General features: G+C 41.1%; 2 protein-coding genes across 3 annotated transcripts in view; both read right to left on the bottom strand.

Moving 5' to 3' along the window:
- The window catches only part of LOC108892539 (pleckstrin homology domain-containing family G member 3), a 30,643-nt gene extending 21,865 nt beyond the window's left edge, over positions 1 to 8,778 (bottom strand). For both annotated transcript variants that reach the window (XM_018690147.2, XM_018690149.2), the window contains exons 1-2: positions 8,534 to 8,778; positions 3,081 to 3,148 (exon numbers count right to left, since the gene is read on the bottom strand). In XM_018690147.2, coding sequence (XP_018545663.1) covers positions 3,081 to 3,129 — 49 coding nt within the window. In that variant the 5' untranslated portion in view covers positions 3,130 to 3,148; positions 8,534 to 8,778. The remainder of the gene's footprint in view (positions 1 to 3,080; positions 3,149 to 8,533) is intronic.
- A 2,206-nt stretch (positions 8,779 to 10,984) lies between these two features.
- spint1a (serine peptidase inhibitor, Kunitz type 1 a) lies at positions 10,985 to 19,048 on the bottom strand. Its single transcript, XM_018690256.2, is given in 11 exon segments — positions 10,985 to 12,085; positions 12,264 to 12,323; positions 13,282 to 13,452; positions 13,616 to 13,666; positions 13,785 to 13,916; positions 14,460 to 14,507; positions 15,116 to 15,215; positions 15,217 to 15,284; positions 17,335 to 17,476; positions 17,616 to 17,773; positions 18,273 to 19,048. Coding segments are annotated over 11 exon segments (1,530 nt in total). The 5' UTR covers positions 18,685 to 19,048; the 3' UTR covers positions 10,985 to 11,897.
- Between the last annotated feature and the right edge of the window lie 508 nt (positions 19,049 to 19,556).

Raw genomic sequence — 19,556 nt, 5'->3', positions numbered from 1 at the left:
CATTTGAGCGTAGTTCAACATCAAGATAGATTCTTTTAGACTTCTGAAATGCTTGTGTGAAAAAAATTACCTAAGGATATCTGCCAAAGTTAAGTAACTCTTGCAAAATACTCAGTTATTGCACTTCATTTTCTCAGAAAAGCACAATGAAACAATCAATGTTTACATGTTTGTAAATTCGAGCAGTAAAGAGTGACATGTTTCAGAGAGGCAGGATTCTCAATGTACCAAAAGCACAAAACTCCTAAAAAGCTTAAATTTAATCCTGTAGCCCTCCGCTGAGCTTGACCCCGGCCTTTAAAGGATCCAACCGTGCTAGCTGACCTCAGTGCATAGGCATGTGATGATCCACTTAGGAAACTCCTCCGTCAACAAGCCCCCCCTCCAAGAACTCTTCAGGCCCTCGCAACACAGCAAGTGCCCTGGATCTATTCAAAACTTGCATTTCCTCTGGACAACACACAGACCATCTGGGGCCCTGAGGTGTGAGTCCATTGTAAACTTTACCACCAGTCTGACAGTCTACAACCAAACTGCTGTCCTGTTAGCGCCTCTCTGCGGAGTCCACACCGGCTGGTGGCAGAACAGCTGTGTGAAGTGTGGAGGGAAGAAGGTCAGGGATGAACACTTCATTTACTTCACATCAGGCTGTTTATCACATTCAGTGTTATAAAAGGGTGTGATGCTGTTCTCCCTGTAGTTTAGAGCTTATTAACACTTACTGTATACAGCAGTCAAATGGGGAATTAGCTCGCCTGCATTGACACATACTATGTACTAAACACAGAGTAGATATGTTTGTTGTCATGCTACAATAAATTACAAGCAAAAGCATTAATTACATAAACCATCTTTATAAAAACATGTAATTAACATTACTGAGGCATTATTGTGTTTGGCGTCATGTCTGCATGCCTTCTCACTAAACAACAACTGAATGTAGAGTGTTATGGAGGAAGTTGATAAAGAGTTTTATAGATTCAATTGAGTTTCTAAGAGGCCATCTATCAGGAACACCCACAGCACAGAGCCTGTAACTAATGTGGGTAATCCACCAGAAGAGCTCTATAAGGAGGAATGCCATTGTAGGAGCTGTAAAATAATTTACATTGAAATCAATTCTTTTGTGAGGGGTACGGGAGCCTGAGCCAACAATGAAAGTTCTGTCATGTTATATAACGAGTTATGTAAATCTTTGCAACACCATTTAGATGCTGCAGGTGCACAGGACAAGAGATTGGGGTCGGCAGTTTCAGTGAGTGTCGGGGCATGACTTCATAACTTTGCTGAACAGGAGTTGCTTCAGGTTTTACCTGAGGCTGCCTGTGATTAAAGCTATGGGCAATTGAGCTGAGAAAGAGTTCCAGTCCAGGAGCTCCATTAACAAGCCCCCTCAGAGACGCAGCCATCCCTGCCATCAACTATCTATGTCCACAACCCTATGCCCACTGATCTGGAAAAGCTGCAGTGAATGGAGATGACCCCCCCCCCCCCCCCCGAATCCCTTTAAAGCTGTACATTCTGCACACACAGCTACATTCCTGCCTGGGGGTTAAGTAGGTCAGTGGGAACCCTTATCTTTGAGAGAGATGCTTCATGCTCCCTCAGGTCTGTTGATGCCTGTCACTGTCACTGGATTGACAGCTTAGACGTACTTTTTTCATATGTATATGTATTTCACATGTGGGATACTGAGGATTACAATCACGCTGTCTCCCGTTTCACCATGGTGATGAAAGTTTAGCTTTGGTGGAAATTATGAGGGGTCTCATATATTTTTCCTGTCATCCAGATTCTCCTGGAAAAGTATTCAAAGTGCAGAACAATGAAAAAATACTTTCAACAGCTGAAAAGAACATCTGGGTGGATCTTGGAGCACAGCCCAAACATTTTTCTTTATGCTGGTTTCGTCTGATGATGCATTGTGCTGCCCAAAGCCTGCAGGCGGTAAAATAATCAACACAGCTTCTTTTAACTTCAAAATTCTTTGACCCTTAAGAGAAATTGGAGCTGGATGGTTACCACAGCCTTTTCATTGTGTACCTTGACCAGACAGGGGGTTTCCTTTCACCATGTGCATTCCTCCTGCCTGTTAACCACATCCAATCATCACCTCACACAGATAACGCATTACCAGCAGCCCTGCCCCTTAATTACCACCCATCTATCCACAGCAGGAGAGCCAGGTCAGTCACACTTTAACTCCAACTGGTTCACGAGCAAACGACTCTTGAAAATATTTCAGCTGCAAGTGGGTGTCCTGTCATGCCAAGGTGATTTCATACCAGACATCAGAGCTGCAAAATGAGCTGTGAGAACGTGCTGTCAGTGCAGAGTGGCCTTTTGAGGAAACAGACACACAAATTTTCATGAGGGCGGCACACGTCTCCCTGAGCCAAAAGCCTCTCCTGGCCAAAGCTGAACCAAAAGGGACAGGCGTAGAGGAAAAAGGGAACCATTGACACATTGGTATTCTTCAGCCAAAGTCGAAGCCTGGTGCCAAATGTGTTCAGTAGAGAGGAGAGGAGGATTGAGGAGGGGGGCGGTTGGGGGTTGAGGGACAGAGCAGGCGAACAGATACAAAGAGGCCCTGTGTCAGTGCAGTGGCTCTGCAACTGAAGATAATGAACACTAAAATAATATGTAATTTGAGTGGCCCCCAGCATACAAGGTCAGCACCGCTGGCTAGACGAACCGTCTTGGCTGTCGGTGATTCTGACACATTCTGGTTTGATATGCGAGTGTTCAGGGGTTTCAGCTGTATGAAGGGGGCTGGCCCGGCTCCACAGCCACACAAAGAGCCTCTCTGCCAGCTGGGACTGTAGGAGGGGAGTTCATTGCTCTCGCCACTCTGCCTCTCAAAGCTTCTACATTTCCTCTATTCTTCCATTTCAAGCATTTTTCCATTCACCTCTGCTGTACTTCTGTGTTATGTTAGCACACTGTTCTGGGTAACCAGATATACATCAGGAATAATCCAACTCATTAAAACTCCATGTTACCATATTATAAGAGTGGTCAATTCATAGACAGCAAAAGCAGAGCATGGGTTACACTGAATATAACTGCATTGATCTTACCTTCCCCCATTGGGCCCTGGTGGAGAGCAGAATGGGACCCCTCTGGCATGGCACTCAGGCCTCTGGAGCTGACAAAACAAAACATAAAAGGTTCAAACAGAACCCATACACTTCACATCAAGACTCACAGTACAGACAGCACAGCAATGATATTAAACACACCTTTGGTTTCTTTACTGTAAGTCACTCATATTCTCCTGACCCGGCCTGGTTCACTGAAAGCAAAAACTAGCCAGTCTAACAAGGTCTTATATAAAAGGGAAATTCCTCCCATTCCCCTCCTTGCCACTCTGCTCACGCCAGCCACTTGGTAATGTATAGTGTAACCAGGGCTGAGGTATGCAGGGGCAACTGTGATATGAGCTCATGCTAATCTGTAGAAAAAGGGAAGGAGTGAGTCCAGCTTTCCATGAATGGACACTTAAGAGATTTAGCAGCTACAAAGTAAATGTTAAAGGATTTGGGAACCTCTGTGACTGCCACTTGAGCTATATAATTACTAATGAACATCTTTGATTGAAAATGACCTAAAAACAGCATTTCAAAGTGGTTTACAAAAAGAAAAGTCACTAATATAATTGTGAATGCCAGATATATAAAATTACTGATGTAAGAATGACAGGTGAAGTCAACACAAACAAACCTGCCTTGTTTCTATAAATGTGTTTAGTAACAAATGAATCCATGCCTCATCAAAACAAGTCTCTCATTACCAGTGTAACTGTCCACTGAGGTTCCAGGTTCACCCCTGGTGGCATGTCTTTTTCTAATCCCTCATGCCAAGCTGTGGTACTGTTAATGATGAGGCGTGTCCCCTCTGAGCCACTATGCTGCCAGCCTCTCACATCACTGCCTCCCTGGCTCCTTGTAGCAAATTAACATGGAAGACTGTGCATGAGAACTCGTCTCCCTGTGATTCCTGGTGCGCCTCCGGTCTTTTAAACATCACATTCTTGGGCCAGCTAGATCAGAGGAGCAGGAATTCTTCAGGGATTAGGATGGGCATTGTTCCTAGTGCGTTCGCTGGCCACTGCACCGAACTGACAGCCAGGCCAGCCGAGGCCAAACCGAGCCCACTGCCAGGAGGTTCGCCAATTAAGATGTGCAGGAATGCAAGTAGAAAAGTCACAGAGTTGGTTCTGTGCATTAAGATCTCTGCCTCACTGTAGGGTTCCTGCAGCTGCAGCCTGGACTGAAGTAAAACTTGACTAGTAAAACTTTGCTGGACAAGAAACTCTGGAGCCACAAAATAACAACAAAATCTTTCCATCCTATCACAATGAAATGAAATTCTTTTTTGACAATTTAAAAAAACAGCCAGAATACTTCCTTCTCTTCAACTGTGATTATGCTATGTATGCACTGTGACAAGGTGGGAAAATATTATCTATACACTGTTGAGAGTGTGCAACCACACATCACATCAAATATATTCTATTTAACTGCAGTTAAATCTGCTGAACTGTGAGCATGGATCTGACAGGATCTTTAAGAACAAAAAAAGATAACAAATGCTGTAAGACATGTATTTCTGCTCAGTCAATGCAGCACTGTTACAATGACTTTTTTTTTTTTAAGATTGAAGCCTCCTCAAATAGCTTTTGACCAAGCCTGGCCAATTGATTTTCAAGTGGTGGGTTTGTTTGCGTAGAAGTAGCATTCAAGTTGAGGGGCAGGCTTTGAACTTGTCTCAGTAAACAGTGAACTATAAAGTCCGCTAATAATCCTGCCCACTATGACCTCTGAGCTAACCCCACTCACTGATCAAACCAAAACTATGCTAATCTTCCTTTGGTCAATGAAAGGCTAGACGAGGAGTAATGGCCTCAAACCAAGATATACACTATAAACGTCTGGGTCTTAAAAATGTTTTTCTGATGTCTTATCAAAGGCTGTGGGAAAGATAGTTTGGGTGAAGAAAGTGAAATACTTGAAAATGTCTAAAATCTTAACACTTCTGGAGAGAATTCAACAATCGTAACTCATTAACTTTCACCTCCTGTTTGCCGAACATATGGCAATTCCAAATCCTTGTTTTCCTAGGGAGGGGGCACAGATGAATTTCAAATCCTAAAGAAAACACTACGCACAGGCTAACATTCATACCAGGCTCACCACCTGTGCTTGAACTAGCTGCCATTTTGCACAAATGGAGAGCATTTGGTTCCCACAGCTGATGACTGCATTACCCGCAGCATGAACCTCCCGCATGGGAATCTACAACTTGCCCCTTAACTGAAGACAGATGTCACAAGACCGAAACTGATGGTTATTAAAAGAGAGACCTGCAGTGGATCACTTCTTCAGATGGGCTGATAAACTTTCTTGTTCATCTAATCGCCAGGCTTTACACTGATCCAGGCAGTCAAAGCCTGAATTCCTTTCTTTAAAACACAACAAACAGATGATTAAGGGGGACAGATGTTGGCCAAGATTCAGCGCTCATGCAACTGAGGAGGAAATTTATACTGAGTCATCAGTACAAATGTGTTAAAAGACTCGCTCTGAAAAAATACACGCTAGACAAACATGCACCTTGAACCACGACCTCAGGCCTGACATGCTAGAAGAAAAGGGTCCTCGGGGTGTGATGACTATCTGGAGTATTTTTCACTGCTGACAGCCTGTCAGGGTTACGAGAGAAGTGAAACCACTGTACATGTCTGCAGAGGAAGCAAGAGGAAAACAAGACTTCTGCTATCAGGAAGACAAGCCACTTTCTCTGTCTCCTCAGGAAGGGTTACAGGGACGCAGACAAGTCAGTGAGGATGTGACATCATATGTAAACAAAAAAAGCTTTATTGGATGTTAAGATTGCTGCAAAATTAGTGGACCGTATTCTCATCTAAATCTTGATCTGTTATTCTAACAGTCTCCAAAGCAAACATCTATCCACTAGCTGTCCTTTATGCACACAACTGATGACATACAGGCTGGATCCACCATCTGACTCCAAAAAAGGAACTTAATCAGCCTTTTGTGCAACAATTAACAACACAAATTGGTTTTCCATTGATGCGGAACAATTTGATGGGCGGAGAAGCTAAAAATAATCCACAGAATTCCTGCTGTCACATTCACAGATCTACCACATCCCAATTTGTCCCAATAAGGCCCAAGGGAATCTGGGAAGTATGACATAAGTCACCTGGGATGTCTCTAGTCAGACACGGTGGGCCAGATTCCTTTAAGACACCATCAGTCAGGACAGATGTTTACATTCAGGACGAATAAAAATCCAACCTGGCATGGCAGGCAGAGGTCCAAGGTCCTTTAGGCTAACTGAGACAGAGAGTCTTTATTATTTCAGCATTGGTGCCATGTTTATCCTGCATGACCTCTCTCTTACCCTCTTACCCCATCTATCCCGACAGAAAATACCCCCCTAACAAACAGCCTTTCTGTGAGTGGCCTTTTTCCCACATTACTCCTGCAGTTTGTCGCCCTGACACACAGGCCTTAAGGGACTAACAGCTTTTCATTCACTGGGGAAAACAATAAACCCTGACAGTCTCTCCTCACCTCAATCAAATCCACAGCTTCTACGAAGGCGCTGCCCAAACTCACGACTTCCCACAGACACACAACATATGAGCCACTTATTTTGGTCCACTACATTTTTCTGAGCATGCTGCTTAAATGTGGCGATAAGTGATCCACCCTGATGAACACCCACAGGGCACTGAGCTCTGCCCATATGGTGCACGTACACCCCGGCCAAAATAGCCCTTAATGGGAGAATAATCATTCCCCGCTGTGCTGAAAAAGGAGAATTTTCACCTCCCCACCAAAGACCTACAACCACAGAATGCATACCTGGCAAGTCAAGTTGGCAAGTGCCATCTTATTTGGGAAATGACGTGCAATTGTAAGTATCGAAAGTAGTCCCTCATAGTGTCCTGCAGTGTTTGGAGGAGAAATCAGACGTCAAGTCTTGAAATAGAATTTCAGTGTGCACATTTAAAGGTGCAGTGTGCCGCATCTGCAGACAAACAGCTCCCCCATGCCTCTGCGAGGGCTTGTCAACATTATAACAACAACAAAAACATAGAGTCTGACCTCCCTCGGGTGTCTGGGATGCTAAATCACTTAACGCGCACACTCTCCACTTTCAAACAAATGCACAGTGCCTCAGGTCAGGTTTAAAGTCAACCTTTAACTCTCACAGCGTAATCCTAGCTGTAACTTGCAAAAGCTGGAACTTTATGGTCTCGTAAGATCCAGGTATATCCTTGGCAGCATCAAATAAGGGCTGAAATAACTAAAAACGAGACTTATGAGAAGGTCCGACGTAGGTTATGAAAGTTATATGTATCCATAGCTGAAAACTACCCTCACATTCTGCAGCTCTGGTAATTTTATCACAGCTGCAGCATACCAAGACTCGGGGAGAAGGAATCAAGTGCCAACTCTGAGATCCAAGACACACTCCGGCAGTTTCCTGTCTGGACCACCTAGAAGAGAGCGCTGTTCATCGCACTGAGGCAACATTTATCTGAAATGAAGCTGAGAGGTTATTGTCTTACAGGTCAAGTGAGGTCAAAGTAGAAGGAGGAGCAGAAGATGGAACTTTTCACTGGTAACTGATTGATTTTGTCCCATTCTTCTTCAGCAGCTGGTGGGGAAAGTCACTGACCTATGAACAGCCTCCATTTAAAACCTCACTTGTGTCTCACTAGGGTGCTCATTAGAAAAAACAATTAGGTTTTCTGGGGCCAAGTATGGGCTCCACAGGGGGGCGGGGGACTGGATGCAGGGAAAGAGGAAATAGCAAATGATTCAGCTGCAACACGGAGATTAGTTTGTTTTTTTCTCTCAAGTTAACTCTGTGATATTAATGCTTAATGGAAAAATCTCATTCCCTAAAAAAGAAAGAGAGAGAGAGGGAGAAAAAGGAGCCGATCAAAGTTCACTCCACTGAGAGTGTTTTGTGTCAAAGACAAACATAACTTATCTGCCTGAAACTCCTGCTTGCCCTCTCCGGAACGTACAGCTTGGATGTTGTGAAATTATACGAGGCCAAAAATGCACCTAAAATCTGTTTATCATACCTGTGACTAATGTAAGGCGGCGGGGCTCATAATAAGGAATGTGTTGCAGTGTTTTACATCTGCACAAGACTTTTTAACACTTGGCTTTGGCTGAATTCATGAGGAAAACACACGCATGTGGATATTTTGCAGCTTTGACTCTGGTTTTTGTTTTGCTGGAATTGAGCAATTGAATGCAGATAAATTTAACCCACTTTTTGTTTTTTGTTTTTGTTTTTGTTTTTTGTTTTTTTGCTCAACAGGCGGCTGACAAAGCAAATAAAATGCTCAGTGTTTCTTATAAACACACACCAGGGAATAAGCACAGAAGAGAGACCCCTCTGACATGTAGCCTGTCTGTTACCGCAGCTAACGTTAACTTAGCTAAGGTCTTGTAAAGTTGTGTAAAGCCGTTTTACATACCGAACTCGCCAACTTCTTTCCGTTCAGCGACTCCCGTCCTCAGTAAAACTTGTCTCTGTAGTTCCTCGGTATAAACCTTTTACGTTACTCCGTTAGTTTCCTCTTTTCACATGGTAAAAGCCGCTCTCTCTCTCACACACACACACACACATGATCGAACATCCCAGCGCAGGTCATCAGCTCGTACTGCGTCCACCAACCAAACACTGCTGCATCTTTGAAGAACGGCGAAGAACTAATGCTGCGTTCAACGTCTGTCGGAAATATAGGGACTTCAGCTTGGCGGTGAACGCACCCCATATAAATCACTTACCGATTGGAGATGACAAAATAAATATGTGTGTATTTTATTGTCTCCTATTATTGCTTGATTTTCTGTGTGAATCAATTGTATTAAATACTGAATGATTGCTTTTGACATGGGATGTATTTTGTTCTTACACAATTGTCTTTTCTCAACAAAAACACACGAGTAGGTACTTCGAAGTGAAGAAATGAACATCAAAGTCAGATTTACAATTTTCGTGAAAGCCTGTTTATGATTTGGTTAGTCGCAGAAGAGTTTCTACTTTACGAGGAGCAAGTGAATGCAACAAAGAACCACCTGTTTTTGACAGGCCAGTGTCTGTTTGGTGAAAGTCAAAGGTTTTCCCACGTCCTAACATCTGGCTCACATAGCTTGGTCGTTTCTGTCAGTGATAGATAGTTTTAAAAAGTGTCAAACAGAAACAGAGTGTCGGTGTTTTTCCATTAAAATATCTTTACTTCCACTCAATATGTATGCAAACCTAATGACAGGCCTGTGAAAGGACATAACAAATTGTAACCCTGCCAATTACATTTATGAGGGTCAGGTCAGGAGAATGGTGGGACTTACAAAGGATGGCTTCAGTGAATCAATTGGGTGGGTGCTAATTTATGTGTGGCTGATTAAATAGAGAGGGGGCCCCTCTCTGCCCTCCTCCTTAGAGATTACCTCAAGATCCCCATACAGGCTGTGAGGAAAGCAATATGCTGGATGACTTTACTAAAACACAAAAATGTAAAGAAAAAAAAGTAGCTTTAATTGTCATATAGGAGTCTGATGGACTGAACATGCTCCAGTAAAATGTGCAAATTTATTGTTTTAAAGGTGGTAGGCAAGAAATTAGTTATACCAAGGATTCTGAAGGAGCCAAAGATTGTATAATTAAAGAGATGGAGTTTATGTAGCCTTAAGTAATCTGAACAGGCTGTTTAGTTTAGTTTAGTTTAACATCTAGCAAACCAATGTCGCCATCTGCTGGTGAGAATACAGCACTGCCTCTGACCAATGTGGAGGAGATACCGCTTTATTTCTGAAGCTCAAAGTCCATTGCATGGCCCTTATTATTATTATTATTATTATTAGTAGTAGTAGTAGTAGTAGTAGTAGTATTAGATAATAATAATAATAATAATAATAATAATAATAATAATAATCAGTACATGGCCATTTGTATTAATCAAGCCCTTTAAAGGTAATGAAGGCATGTGAACCACTGTTGTTCAGTCACCTTAAAGGCTTTAAGTCTCAGGAAAAAAAAACCACCATAAATGTACTGGTGCTGTAATACCAGTTCTCCCTGCAATTTTAATGTAAGTGAAAAGATGTTAGTCAAACTGGTCACTGATATGTGTGATGTGAGGGGTTGTAAAAATTTGTGTGCTGGTAAAGATACTGTTGAAATGCCTGAGGTATACCCTAAAATTAAAATGGCAGTCTGTAATTATATGACCTACAAAGAGCTTGGATAATACCCTTGTATTACAGTAACAACAAAGAGGAAATTGGCTTCGGTGTAATGCTGCTACAAAGAAAAGAAACTAAACCACTGTTTGCTTATCTTGCATATCTTGGGTTAGCAGACAGACTTTGGTGTTTCTTATCTCTGTCCCACACAGAATGTAACATTAGCTGTTTCAAACTAAGTGTTGAACAGAAGTTTAAAAATCAGTTAAGATGTCAAGTACATCCGCATGCGATCTTAATCTATGCTGAACATGAGTTTAAATTAGAAAAGTATATGCATAGTATATAATCTAAATAGATTCTAAAAACTACAAAAAAATCTTGCATCATGCATCAGCTACAATGAGGCATGAAAAAACAAAAAGAAAAGTCACTAAAAAATATACACTAGTAAAACTAGTAACCACAAATTATGCTGAGACTTAAAAATACCACCAATACTAAATCTAAAAAAAAGAAATTATATGAAATAGACTCAAAAACTGCATATGAACAGAAATTTCACCTGAGCAAATGGAGTCTTTGCAGAGATTAAGTATCTGCAGAATGAAACAGCCACTGCACAGCAACAGCACTGAAGTATGTGAAGTAGTACTGAAGGATAAAAGTTGTGTAGTAAATCACATTGAAAACAAATTGACCTCTTTTACAAGACAAAAAAACCCCCAAAAACTCCTGGGTACATTTTGAGTCAGTATTTTTATTCAGTACAAACGTCATGATGCTGCTAAAGTTGCAGAGAATTATATCAGATCATATGTACAAAATTTGATAAGTTTAAAATGTTGAATGTTCAACAGCAAGGATGCTTCATAAGGTGTCAATGAGCATTATTTAATGCATGCATTACGCTTGTTCTAAAAACACTTCAGAAATCAGACAAAATAATCTTCACATAAAATGTTACTTTTTCAAAATTCTAGGATTATGTACAATATTATGCATGTATGTGTAATTCCACGTGCTATATAACAGTGATGTATAAAACAGGAATGTGACAGGGTAAAGAGGCTAGTGTGGCAGGACTTTGGTACATTGAAGGGATCATCACATGAAAAAGAAAAAGAATCTGGACTCTTATTTTGAAGTAAGAGACCAGCACAGACCCTACGGACAATTAAAAATCTGACATTAAAACTGACTTTTATTTCAAAAAACTGGATCATGTAATGGAAGCAAGTGGGTCAAAATTTGAACAAATTAATGAATTTAATTTAATCTAACAGGAACAATGTATGATATCCAGTGGTAATCTACCTCCACACTAATGAAAAGCCTCCCCTTTTAACCTGAGTACAAACAACAATCATTTTGACAGGTCACTGCGTTAAATATAAGCTAAAAGTCAAAATCATTAGACATCACATTTCATCATTGAAGACATTCTGCCTTCTGTATACATCACCCTTAAAAAACACATCCAGATATGGACAAAGTAAAAAACAGATCCCCTCCAACAACAAACCATAAAATACCAGTCAACTGGTATTTTCTCCTCTCATTAATCTGAGTTTCTTCAGTATATGACAGAGCTCCGGTAACTGGCATAATTCACCATCAGGATGGGAGGGGTCAAAGGTCAGGGCTTAGGGGTCAGATGGGCTTGGTGGTGCTGTTGTAGACCAGACGCTCTCTGTCTTCCAATGAGGTGACCGGAACGCTATTGACAGGCACCCGGTGATGTTGTGTAGTCTTCTTCTTTCCCTTGCAGAAGCAGTACGCCAGGATGCCTAGTAGGATGAGGATGGCAAAACCTAGTAGGGCAGCTATTACTATAATACCTGTTAAATGGACAAGAACAAATTTTAGAAAGTTAACGTGGTGGTTGGTCATTCAGAGATGGTATGTGAAAGGTTGCAAAGCTGAGAAAGCAAACCACTCAAATGCTGCTTTCAGCAACTCAGTGAACTGGAAAAGTGTACTGGAAGAGAAATGAAGCCTTGCGAACATAGTATATACCTGTCTCACTTCCAGATGTTTGCTGGTCAAACTCCTCCTTTCTTGTAAATATGTCCTTTTCTGAAATAAAGAAACACAGAGACACAATATAGTTCTAGAATTTTCAAGAGTTTACCTGCACTCAGCTGTGAGGGATTTTTTTGGCCACTTAGTGGCAGCAGAAGCAAGCTGATATGACAGACTTGTTCAGCTGCACATTTCTATATCCAGAAACCACAGAGCAGCATTAGTGGAGTCATGTTCACCTGATGAGTTTAAGTCTAATACTCCCTCTTTTTACTCTCCCTTTAGCTCTCCACCAACTTCTGATGGAGATATCAGGCTCTTTAACTGCTAAATATTCACTGTCTGCCATTGGCCCATGAGACAGTAGCACATAGTGGGTTTATCAGAGCCTTTGGATAAAATCAACTGTCTGCTGCGACTGAAAATGATACTGGTGAGAGAAGTGAACCAAACGGTTAAGGCGTTTAACCAATGAGTTAAAAGACACTAAAATGCTCAGTAGAGCTGAGAGAAGCTGCAGAGTCTTTAGGCTTTATCGCCACAAGAAACCCTTTCCTGTTGCATATAGTCATTTAATCTGTTTGATTTTGAAACTGATTTGATTCAATGTCAGGATTCTGGTTTGAAACGGTTATCAGAACAAACCTAAACATACACATTATATATTAAAACAGATGCCACATGAATGTATCTCAGTGACGTCCATGCACAGTTGCTCACATGCAGCTAGGAGAAACGTCACTCTGGCTTAACACAAAACAATTTGAGAAAACAGCCTGAGGAGGTAGAAAATGTTGGCATTAACAGATGGCAAAATACCATTAAAAATTAATGTGTGTAGAATGAGTGTAGGGAAAATGATGATGATCTTCATGTGAGGCTACTCACCAGTGTGTCTGTGTGAAAGAAGTCTGGGATGTGTGGTATTCTGTTATTTATATCTTAGTAGTAGAAATAGGATGTTAATTTACCAGGATGTAAAAATGTATGCTTGATGCTAATAGCAACCAACCTGTTACCCCACGGCAAACTTTCATACAGGATTCCTTAGTATCAAATCTGTTCTTATTTCCCTGGCAGCCGCCATAGTTAAAACGGACGCAGTCCTGTTGGATGGGGTTGTAATACCACTTGGACTGACTGTCCCTGCAGCCTCCTGTGTTGGGAAGCTCTGTGCAGCGCACTGTGAAGGACAATAAGTGAGCAAGTAGGGTGAGACTATAGGCAGTTCAACCATGTATAAAAATTATCAAGGTGAAATGTTTGGAAGGGGCATATATATATAAATAAATAAATAAACACACACACAAATCTAAAGTAAAAAAAAAATAAATAAAAAAAATCACCTTTTCGTTCATCCAGTGGAATCTGTAGCAGAATCCGAAACTTGTCAGTCACTATAAGCATATCGGACATAATCCAAATTAGCATGTCTTTCAAGGAAACATTTTATCAGTCTTATCATTTCGAGAGTCTATATGAAAATGAAGTCTAGTTTGCATAGTCACTGCTTACAGTCCTCGCATTTCTTTTCATCTGAGCCATCCCCGCACTGTGGGGTTGAGTCACATTCCAGGCCTGGATCCAAACAGCAACCGTTGTCACAGGTGAACTGCTCTGTGGTACAGGGAGCACCACATTTTTCTCCTGCAGCACACAAACACAGTGGAAACTGTCACTTGTACTGCAAAACAGCTGCTGCTTTAAAGTGTTTTCAGAGAAAAGAAAAAACTCTAAAAACCTAAAGTACACTACCAACTCAGCACAAACAGCAGAAACACCCAGTTAGCAACAATGTGATGAACATTGTGGAGCATTTAGAAGTTAAAGACCCCAATGTTTCTCTCAGGAGTGGGTACAGACCAAGAACAGATCTTACAGTTTGTTTGCATATTAAACTTATATTTGCCAGTTGGTTAGAAACACAACTCCAAATGAATGCTAATGTTGCTCCATAACTGCCACATGTGTACATAAGCATACTAACTGATACATTATCAGTCTAAAAAGTTATGATATGTCAATTTTGTGTGCACAACCTCTTGGCCAAAAACATGAATGCATGTTTTACCTGGGGCCACCAAAGAGACCAGATGATGAGCATCATTTGAACCAATGGATTTTCATCATTCACTTTCTATTTGTTCAAAAAAGATATTGCAATTCAGACAAATATCTGAATCTACCCACCTTGAGCTTCGGGAAGTGGCAAACCTCTACCAGATTTACCTGTTTTTTCTGAAAGAAAAACAACAAATGAGAGTAAAAGTCAATCATTTCTTAAAAATGACATGTTTAGCAGGCTATTAGCAGAGACTCCAGGAAATCAGAGTCCAAACAAAGAAGCAGCCATAAAAAATGTATAGTTTTTACACTGCACCTTTTGTGTGGATGAAACAAAGGAGAGGTGATAATTACTGAGTTGTGGAGGTGTTGGCAGTGTGTTAGCTTTGGACAGAACCTGACTTTTTCTTTTCCAGTCTTTATGCTTAGCTAAGCTAGCCGTCACCTGGCTGTAGCATTACATTTAATTTATAGTTGTGAGAGTGGTATTGATCTTCTCATGTAACTCAAGCAAGAGAGCATTTTGCATTTAAGTATTGGAAAACTGCCAACAATATTAAAGCAGGATATGAAAATTGTGACTTTGGCTTCCATCCAGAAGTAGTATCAAAAAAACACTGTGGAAGATAGTGACGCAGGCTGCTACTCCACTGAGATACATGGGCCTGCACCCATTTTTACAACGATCACATCCCTTTGTAACAAACAAAAACCTGAAAAACATGCTGAAATTACAGATACATATATTATATTTGACACGTATATGAGCATTGTGCAGATACCTGAGCCATAGCAGGCTTTGGAGCACTCATCCTCAGACAAATAGTTGTTGAGATTCTCCCTGCAGCCTCCAAATAGGAACTGCTCACACTTCTCTGAGGCAGGCGTTGTAATGCCATCGAGGGAAGGAACCACGGCATGGCCCAATCTTCATTGGAGCCATACAGTGATCTGGTGGGGGAACACAGAATAAAAGATTTGTTTCAATTCACAATCAATAACAGCTTCTCATACTTCCTGAAAATCTGCAGAGAGCATTTAGAACAACATCTGCCTGTTTTTCTAACAAAGGGGACATTTGCTGGATTTGCTCACAGTGCTTTGGCAAAAAATCTAAGTTTGAGAGTTAATGATTTATGGTTAACGTGGGTTTGTTGGTGTTGCAACAAATTCAGTGAAATGAGAAATAGTCTGAACAGTTTCACTAAGACTCTGTGATGGTAAAATGGTAAAAAAAAAAAAGAAAGAAAAAAAAAGTAAATGATCAAAGTTGTCAGAACACAAATTTTCCTCAGAGGTGTTCTAAAATGTTGATTTAATGTGCATCAGTTAACTTCACTAGACCGTTAACAATACACTGCTTGTTTTTTTTCAAATCCACAAACCAGTCAGACTAACCATTAAGAGTTCTGTCTCATATGTGACAGCAGATTTGGTGAGATATTCTTTTGTATTTTGTCCCAACTTCCTATTCTTTGTGTCTCGTGAACAGACAGACGTATAATTAGACATATAGCTGTCCTGTGTACAGAAATAAAAACAGAAGTGGTGTGTTTCGATAGACAGTAAGGTTAGAGAAGGCATGCAGTATGTCTGCATGTGGTTGATGATTCATATTGTGTGTTCATGCGAAGTACATAAAGATATTTCAAGCTATTACAAAGAAGAACTAAAATGACACAAGCAACCGTCAGTGACACTTTCATTATCAGGTTCTCACGTTAGTATCACTGATTGTCATCCATAAACGCATTGTTATTCAAACCAGTCATTATTGTGGAGTAAATGTGGCAGCATTGACATGCAGAGTCACTGCGTATTTCAATGTAGCACATTCCTAACACCATTAAGGACACAAGCTGTTAATGGATAACTGAATCACTGAATGCTTAAAAAGTCTGTCCTCATCTTCCACCAAAAAGCAACCAGCAAATACAAACCTGAATGACAGAAAGTAGTTCTAAAGGATAAATAGTTAAGACTTTTAAGTCACTTTTAATCAATGCTGAAGAGGCTCATGACTGGTGACTGGAGTTTTCTTGTTTGTGTAACCCAAGCTGAAACCAGACTGACAGGTTTTGTTGGGTTGGGGGTGGAGAGAGTGGGATGGCGGCAGGGGAGCAGTAAAAAGCACACAACTCAGTTTTCTATAGAAACTCCACACATAAATGTGCATTGCCAAGACACCGACCCTGTGGCCTCCTGTGTTAATTATTAGTCACACAATGTAGGTCACACCGGAGAAAACATTTAACAAACTGCCCTTCCATGGCAAAGAAACATTCAGTTCCTTGTAACAACAAAAGTCTGACCTGGTCTAATCTTCTTCATAACACAAGCTTTTTATCTCTCTCGCTTTACAGTGTTTCGTCACTCAGTCCACAGGAATTAGGCGAGCGTGCCTTAACAGGTCTGATCACAGCTAATGTGGAACTACTCATGCTGGTGACAACTGCCAAATAAAGCCAGGGAAACTGATAAATTGAATTCCTCAGAAACACATTCTTTACAGGTAGTATAAAAAAAGAAGACTTCACATACTAGCCACTTTCTTCAGAAATTCATTTTTTGAGCTTTAAGTGGGGGATTCAAGGACCATTAGAAAGTTTTTAAGTAATTTAAGGACTACAGGGCAATTATAAGTCGAACTTATGGCTCAAAGTTACAAACACAGTGGGTGACTGAATAAGCCAGAAGAAATGTCAACAAATACAGTGGACATGACTCATGTTTACAACTGAAACTCAACCATATTTATGACTAAATGCCCCCTACCCCCTGCTTTGAGTCTATATTTGCAGAGAAACTATAGTGAAACTACCACTTCTGATATAAGATTTAATTTAAAAACTAAGATTTGCAGTGTGTCCTATTCATGTTATTCAAGCTCCGGCTGACAAAAGTTTTCTGTGCATTCAAAAAAATGGGGAGTAGTGGGGGACAAATGTTCAACATAAATGACCATGTTTCAGCTAGCTGTTTCATTAGCCTAAATACTCACGCTCAGACTGCTCGGGAGTAAGAACCAACACGTTGACCTTAGTTGAGTCTGACTGGCCGATGGAGTCTGTGACGGTCAGCTGGAACTTGTACATCCCAGATGTCAGATTGGACACAATGATCTGGTCAGCAAAGTTGGTTTTCTACAAGGCATAAACAGACAGTAATGTATGTATATCAGTGCTATTCACAGAAATACTTATAGTTTCTAAATTTCCCTAAACTGGACTCTCAGAAAGAACTGTAGCAAGACTGGGTTCACGTTGCAGTCTCTTCACTCACCTCAATGATAGCGTAAGGATATCCAGTGAGCATTTGCCACTGATAGGACACAATCCCTTTATCATCTTTGCTCTGTATACCATTCAGCGTCACGCTCTCCTGAGGTTGGACCACCCGGTCCAGGCCTCCATTGGCCACCGGGGGATGGTCTGATTCATCTGAAGTGACACCATGGGGATCAATGTACATCACATACATAAACAGGTAACATTTCCAGATACAGAGTTGCAACACATGAAGAGGTACAGGTAGGAACAGAAACCTAATCCTTCACCAGGGGCCGTAACTGCTTGGCGTGTGTGAACACGCTGAAATGCAGGCTTCTGTCCTAAATCTGAGGCCTGATAATAAAACTGTTTTAAGTGACCCAAAAATATTTTTTGGTATGCCTGCACAGTCACTGGGTTTTTAAAGGGAAACTTCACTGTTATTTCCCTCTGTAGGACACAAATGAAAAATGTAGGCTATTATATTTTCATAGTCAAATCTTCACCTGCAACACATGACTCTGTGGAACTGGATAAGCTTAAACTAACCACAGAACTCCTACAGGTGAAGGGTCCCTCATGACAAACGGTGGTGTGCAATTACAACAATTCAGATCACGCATGGGAATATTTTCACAATTTGTGACGCCTGTAATAGTTTTGATCTTACTTGGGGGAATATCCACTGCCAGGTAACTGTCATAAACAGAGTCCAGGATATAACTGATGTATCCCTTCTTCCTAACAAAGCGGCAGGCGTATTTCTGCTTGTACAGACAGTCAAAGAGAAAGCAGGACTTGACCAAGCCTTCCTCGTCTCCTCTTTCCATAAAGGCGACATTGCACTTCGGCTCTTTGCAGCAGGCCACCACGCAGTCCTTGTACCGCTCCAGCTTCGGCGACGAAATGAACGTCGCTCCGTCGTTCACAGATTCGTCGGCATCGAGGACGAAATCCTCCCGGCCGCTCTTAAATTTGTCCAAGCATTCCGCACCAGTCCCCTGGCCACCGGTGGAGTCGACAAATAACATTAAAAGCAGGAGCGCAAACACTCTCAACTGTCCTTTAAGGTGCGAATTCATTTTTAAAAGTCACACTAAGTACCCAGAGACCACCTGTAGCAGCAGTGAAGTCGGTAGAGAGTAAAAACTACCACTTATTTTTTGAAAGTCAACTTCTTCGTGAGGTGTTCAGGCCCCAAAATGGTAAAACAGTCCTTCTTCTCAACAACTGAACCTGCAGATAAGTGCGTTAAACCGCGTCCACACTTCCTGATACACACGAAGAGATGATTGAAAACCTCCTCAAAGCCCCCTCACAAGACCGATCTGATCCTTCACAACTCTGAAAGTCACAGAAGAGAATCAACTTGTTTGATGTCGACAAAAACCCAAGCAATCGACGACATTGCCCAGGTGACTCACCTGAGAGATACAGGAAGTGAAATTCCACTCCCGAGATGCCACTCCCTTCTGGTTCTTAAGTGACTGCGAGACTCCAGAGTAAAAACAGACACAAACACAAACAACTTTGTGTGTGTGTGTGTGTGTGTGTGTGTGTGTGTGTGTGTGTGTGTGTGTTGTAGATTTTGAATGGGCAGCCAGGGGTCACAAATATTTTAATTAATGTTATCAAGTATACAAAGTAAAAATAATGATATTCACACTCTGCTGCTTTGAAATAATAATATGTAATAGTGCAACATACCTCTTATAGGTTTGTCCATGTTCCCAGTTCCTATACAGTCTTCAGTCTCTACTCCATAGTTTTCAGGCTCCCCTTCTATCCAGTACATAAAGCAAGACTCAAGTTACACTTTAAGATCTAAACAGTATATACTTTATAAAGTACTTTTCTACTGTATATTCTTATTCTAATTTTACATAAATTATTGCTAATTATCAGACAAAAGAATTTGGATGTCAACAGACTGATGGTGCAGACATCACTGACA

Source organism: Lates calcarifer, linkage group LG19 (assembly GCF_001640805.2).
Source record: "Lates calcarifer isolate ASB-BC8 linkage group LG19, TLL_Latcal_v3, whole genome shotgun sequence".
Lineage (NCBI taxonomy): Eukaryota > Metazoa > Chordata > Actinopteri > Centropomidae > Lates > Lates calcarifer.
This window is presented reverse-complemented; position numbering and strand designations above follow the sequence as displayed.